Below are 6,202 nucleotides of genomic sequence, written 5' to 3' on the forward strand. Positions count from 1 at the left end.
GCAATCAGGTCTCCCTGCAGCCTCCTCTTCTCTTCTCCCAGCTGAACCAGCCCACTTCCCTCAGCCTTTCCTCACAGCAGAGCTGCTCCAGCCCTCTGCTCATCGTCACTGCCCCGTACACGAGGGGGATCCTGAAGCTCTTCCTCACGCCATTCAGCCTCTGTTCTGAGGGTCATCACACCATATGCAGCACTTCCACTAAATCAAGCCCTGACCAATCCAACAGCAGGCAGAAATTCAGCATGCAGTGAATACCTGGATTTCGTAAACAGGTTTGGAGGAAGGAATAGCAGCAAATTCCCGGTAGTCAAACTTCTTTTCAGACATGGACTAGAAGGGACAGTAAATGAGAAGAAAGAGAAAAGAGAGAGTGAGGAGAGAGGAACGGATGGACACACAGCAGCACCCTGAGTGATCGACGGAGGGTTAGCAGCAAAGCATCATTCACAGTTAATGTCAATGGTGTCTGGATGCAGCCTCTGGGAAGGAAGGCATCTCAGGGACATTGGGACGCTGCGTTTTGTCTGTCCTGCTGTCAGGGTAGGTGCTCCAAGTTGCATAGAAAACAGGATGTGCTCCCATGAGCTGCACATACACACCAGCTTAGGGAAGAACAAGATTCCTGACAGCTCCAGCACAGCTGACGCCTCATTCAGAGCTGGCTGTAGCATGAGACCTTGGGCAGAACCAGGTCCCACCACTCCGCTGCACCAACTCTGACAGTTCTCTGCAACGACGTCCTGCTGTATTTATACAGCCCTTAGGAAAAGTAAGATGCTGATTTCAGCTTAAGGTTTTGGTTTGGTACTACTGGGAAAAGAATAAAACGGAGAAATGGAAGACAGATATTGCTGTATATTTGCACAGAAGGGGATGTCTCTAGCAATGGGCATGGCAAAGCTCCATCCACAGTGCCTCCTTCACAACTCTGCCTCAGGTTAAGTACTGAAACAGGGACCTCATGGCCCAGATGCACGACCCACACCCAAGGTGAGTAACTGAGAAACCCCAGGATTACAGAGAGAACGAAAGCAAGCAGAATCTGTCATACCAGCCTTCCTGGTGAAGTGACGTTCCTGGGACTGCAATCTGCAAAAGATGACATACAAGCATTGTCTACTGAACGCCTGGGTTATACGCAACACACACACATGCCTGTCCCTTCCATCCAGCACTTATTTCAGTGCGATAAAAGACCACACTCACAACAGACCCTTTCCAAATAAATGCTGCTTTCCTGTCTTTTCAACTCTGCTCTTGTTTCCCAGGACCATCACTTCAATGTTTTGCTCTCTGTGTGTCAGGAGAATCTCCTGTGCCGAGAAGTGTCGTGCGATCAAACAGGTCCTTCAGCCTCAGCTGAATGAATCACAGAACCCCAGCATGGCCAGGGCTGCAAAGGAGCACAATGCTCACCTGGTTCCAACCCCTGCTGTGTGCAGGTCACCAACCAGCAGCCCAGGCTGCCCAGAGCCACATCCAGCCTGGCCTCGGATGCCTGCAGGGATGGGATGAGCATCCACAGCCTCCTTGGGCAACCTGTGCCACTGCCTCACCACCCTCTGCATGAAAAACTGCCTCCTCACATCCAACCCAAACCTCCCCTGGCTCACTTTAAAGCCATTCCCCTTGTCCTGTCACCACCCCACCCCTCCACAAACAGCCGTTCCCCTCCTGTTTATCCGCTCCCTCCAAGCACTGAAGGCCGCAATCAGGTCTCCCTGCAGCCTTCTCTTCTCTTCTCCCAGCTGAACCAGCCCAGTTCCCTCAGCCTTTCCTCACAGCACAGCTGCTCCAGCCCTCTGAGCATCTCAGTGCCTCCTCTGGACCCTCTCCAACAGCTCCCTGTCCTTCTTGTGCTGGGGGCTCCAGCCCTGGACGCAGTGCTGCAGATGGGGCCTCCCAAGAGCCGAGCAGAGGGGGACGATCACCTCCCTGTCCCTGCTGGCCACCCCTTTTTTAATGCAGCCCAGAACACAGTTGGCCTCCCGGGCTGCAAGCCCACACTGCTGGCTCACGTCCAGCTTCTCGCCCACCAGGACCCCCCAGGTCCTTCTCCGCAGGGCTGCTCTCAAAGAGAGAAACTGAATGAAGAAACTGCACCCTGCAAATGTGCTTTCAAGCAAGTTAACCTGCAAAAGCACGAACTTTTTTCCCCCAAACGGCTGCACAGTACCTTCCAGTGGCGTCGGTGACGGGGTAGGAACGGGCGAAGGTGACTCTGTCACCTGCTCCAGAGTGCTGCGCTTCTTTCCCTCCTTGGACTTGGCAATGACCATTTGGGCTTTAAGAGCATCCTGTTCAAGGGATTTCATCCTGTCTCAGAAAGGAGGAGGGAAGGGAGGAGAAAAAGACATCAGACATTGCTTTCTCCATACCAGATTAATGTCCTCTTCTGTGCCCAGCGGCTGGACCGCAGTCTACAAGCTGAGAGCAGAAAGGCCAGATGAACCCTTGGCTCCCCCCGGCAGACAGACTTTCAGAGCAGGAGCGAGCAGCTCGGTTTGCTGTCATCAGACGTTACAGTCCTGAAATGCACACATTGCCACGTGTGCAGAGCAGAGCCCGGAGCTCAGCATCAACCCACTGAGACGCTGCAGGCCTTCCCAGAGGTGCCACGTATGACAGAGAGCAATCCAAACTGAGGAACGTGAAGGGGGACTGCCAGGGCTCGGCGACTAGGTGAGTTTTCAGGGCTTTACTCTCCAAGCGTGCCACACTTTATCCCTCTGCTGCCACCGGGGCATTATAAACCGCCTCTGACAAAAGGGGGTTCAGCCCTCAGAAACGTCGGCTCCCACCCAAGCAGACAGACCCGGCGTCCACCCATCGTCCCACTGACCGCCAGCCGTCTGCGGTACCTGAGGGCAATGAGCTCCAGCTCACCGAATCCTCCCTAACCCTGTAAGGACGCAGCTGGGAGCACGGCGTTAGGACGGGGGGACACAGACAGGACGGAGCATGCAGCTGGCAGGGATGGGGCTGTGCACACCTGGATTGGTTTCCTGACCCAGGGGTTCTCGAGGCGTGACTCTGCACTGGACTAGGCATCTGAGCTGGCCTGGCCCCGGGAGCAGGAGCCCATTGCCGGGACTGGTACAGCTTCCTGGCCAGATCCTGCTCGTACTGTTTAATACTGTCTTCAAGAGTTGAGGATCTGAGGAGGAGGAGGAGGAGGAGGAGGAGGAGGAAGAGAGGAAGAGGGGAAGGAAGAGGAGATGATGGTAATGAACATTACAGTGGACAAATACGGGGAGAGAAAGAAACAGATACAGGAACGTACCCTGGCAAGGAGAAATGCATGTCTGAAAAGGGAGCAGCCATGATTACAACAGGCTCCTACACCTCGTCCTTCCCAGCACCGACTGCTGCGGAAGAAACAGAAACCTCCAGAGGGCAACCTGGGACGATACGCCCAGAAGTGCTCATTTCACAGCCCGCACGTTTGCAGACGGCCGTCCTCACCCGCCGGGAGGGCTGGAGACATCAGCAGACCAACGCAAAAGGCTCAGCGGTGGCTGCGAGGAGGCGTGCGCGTGCGTAAGGCAGACTGGCGGAGCACAGGGCACGAGCACGAGCACTCGGTCACCTCCGCGTACGCTGCACGCTCACGCACATCCCACCACCCGTTAGCGAACGCCCCTTTGCTTGACCATTGCAAAACGGGATCAGTGGGGCGGAAGGAACCCGTGGCAAGCACCGAGTCCAGCTCCCGGCTCCACAAAGGGCAAGGTGAGTGTTAAATCTCCACGAGTGAATTGTCCGAATGCTTCTTCAGCGCTACCGACAGGCTTGGAACCACGACCACCGCCCTGGGGAGCCTGTTCCAAGCCCACCACCATCCGGTGCAGAGCCCTTCCCCCGTCCCCAGCCCGACGCTCCCCTGACAGCTCCCTGCTGCTTCTTTGGGACCTGTAGGAGGTCCTAAGTTGGCTGTGGGCTGCCACGAATGAGCTGCAGGCTGCCATGAAGCCTCCCCTCTGTCTCCTCCAAGCTGGGCAAACTGTGGCTGCTCCTCTGACATATCACAGGATCACAGGATGGTTTAGGTTGGAGGGGACCTTAAACGTCATCTAATTCCAACCCCCTGCCTCGGGGACGGTTGCCAATTGCCACGTCAAGCCGCGCAAGGCCACATCCAACCTGGCCTTGAATGCCTCCAGGGACGGGGCATCCACAACTCCTCCGAGCATCCTGTTCCAGTACCTCACCACCTTCTGAGTAGAAGATTTCTTCCTAACATCTCAACTGAATTGCCCATCTTTTAGCTTAAAGCCATTTCCCCTTATCTCGTCACCATCAGACGGTGTAAAAGGTTGGTCCCCCTTCTGCTCCTAAGTTCCCTTCAAATATGGGAAGGCTGCAATGAGGTCTCTCTGGAGCCCTCTCTTCCCCAAACTAAACAAGCCCAGCTCCCTCAGCCTTTCTTCCCAGGGTTGATCACCTTCGTGGCCCTCCTCTGGATGCACCCCAGTATTTCCCTGTCTGGTCCTTTAACCAACTTTGTCGGTTGTCTTCCTTTGGGCACAATCTCACGTTTTTATATCCTTCTAATACTGTGGAGCCCACGTATACTGGACAAAGTGAGGCCAAGTGAACGAGTACACTGTGCAGGGTCTGCTTGGTGCAGAGCCCATTACACGTGCAATCTCAGAGCTGAGTGCATCCACGAAGGAGCGGTGGAAAAACCACCAGGACGCACGTCGGCCTGGCTGGGCTGCTGCTCCTTCTCAACACGTGCCTTTACCCCCTCGGTCCCAGCCTTCCTGGGGCACGAATGTCAGCATCTGCGTGTGCTGAGAACACCTGTGGAGGATGGGCCCCCGTGTGTCTCTGCCAGCAGAGGAAGGGGAGTGGGTGTGTGGTGGTGGGGGGCATCGCATGTCCTGGCAGGGCACTGATGACACAGGGAGAAAAGGGAAAGCCCGAGGTGGTGTGAGTTGATGGGGTCACAAGTGACAGCACACAGACCAGAGAACTGGAAAGAAGCAGAAGATAGAAGATTAGAAAGAAAGTAATCAAATTCATGCACTTGAAAGAAAATACAGGTTAGTGAGGCTGCGGCACCGCCTGCAAGGTAATCCTCCCCACCGTGGGGCTGCACGGGGCAACAAGACGTGAGTCCTGGCTGCCACCACCTCACCGCGCTGCAGCAGAGACAGGAGGTGGATCCTGGCATCACCACCTTGCTGAGATCTATGGGGGGAGGGACGGTCCGTCCTCGGACTGGAGGAGCTCACTGTGACGTCTGACCCCCGCTGCTGCCCCTAAGCCAGGCCTTAACGCCACCCAAGCAACAGCAGACGCTTCTTTGGGAGCCGAATTAAAACCACACCTTGCTACCAGCAGCAGAATGAAGCTGAGAAGCTGCTCTGCAGAAATCGTAAGCTGAACACCGAACCCGACAAGTGAAAAGATGGAAAGCAAGGCAGCTGCAAAGGGCTCCTCAGCACATCTTCCTTAGCTCTGAAAGGCTTCCCTTTCACCAGCTCACTCCTGTGAACACCCCCCCCCAGACCCACCGTGCTTAAAAGGCAAGAGACTGAAGGTTGAGAATACAGTGATCTCTATTCTGCCCACAGTGGACACGCACGCTCTATCCAACACTCCGTATTTCACACTCACAAACTCTTCTATGGCATAGCAGCACTTCTCAGATTTCTTTATCTGCTGGCATCAGCGAGCTCAGATAAGGACTCACTCCTGGGCAGCTGCCATGCATTCTGTGCTGTGAGCAGAGTCCTCGCAATGGCTCTGCTTTCAGAGGTTTGCACTGCCACGCGTCTCCATTTGTATCTGTCATAAACAAGGGCTTTTTATGGCATTCCTTGACCCTGCTAATGTGCAGGCTTAGGAGAGCATCATCATAGAATCACAGAATCCTAGAATGGCCTGGGTTGCAAAGGAGCACGATGCTCATTGAGTTCCAACCCCCTGCTGGGTGCAGGTCGCCAACCAGCGGAACAGGCTGCCCAGAGAGCCCACAGGGGGCCATAGGGATCCACAGTGAGCCACAGTGATCCATAGGGTGCCATAGGGATTGATGGGGTGCCACAAGGATCCATAGGGTGCCATGAGGATCCAAAGGGGGCCATAGGGACCCATAATCATAGAATCATTGTAGAACCCCGGCATGGCCAGGGCTGCAAAGGAGCACAGCGCTCATCAGTTCCAACCCCTGCTGTGTGCAGGGCGCCAACCA

General features: G+C 55.2%; 1 protein-coding gene across 3 annotated transcripts in view; it reads right to left on the reverse strand.

The window, feature by feature from the left end:
• Positions 1-4,189, reverse strand: part of LOC104915431 (protein scribble homolog) — a 12,442-nt gene extending 8,253 nt beyond the window's left edge. Inside the window, exons 1-4 of one of the 3 annotated variants that reach the window (XM_019610762.2) lie at positions 2,993-3,873; positions 2,177-2,316; positions 1,052-1,089; positions 256-330 (exon numbers count right to left, since the gene is read on the reverse strand). In XM_019610762.2, the coding sequence (XP_019466307.1) occupies positions 256-330; positions 1,052-1,089; positions 2,177-2,316; positions 2,993-3,051 (312 nt within the window). In that variant the 5' untranslated portion in view covers positions 3,052-3,873. Of the gene's footprint in view, positions 1-255; positions 331-1,051; positions 1,090-2,176; positions 2,317-2,992 lie in introns of all 3 variants that reach the window. The other 2 variants (XM_019610764.2, XM_019610763.2) reach the window with 2 other exon arrangements.
• Positions 4,190-6,202: the final 2,013 nt, after the last annotated feature.

The sequence above is a fragment of the Meleagris gallopavo genome, assembly GCF_000146605.3.
Source record: "Meleagris gallopavo isolate NT-WF06-2002-E0010 breed Aviagen turkey brand Nicholas breeding stock chromosome 3 unlocalized genomic scaffold, Turkey_5.1 Chr3_random_7180001880246, whole genome shotgun sequence".
Taxonomy (NCBI): domain Eukaryota; kingdom Metazoa; phylum Chordata; class Aves; order Galliformes; family Phasianidae; genus Meleagris; species Meleagris gallopavo.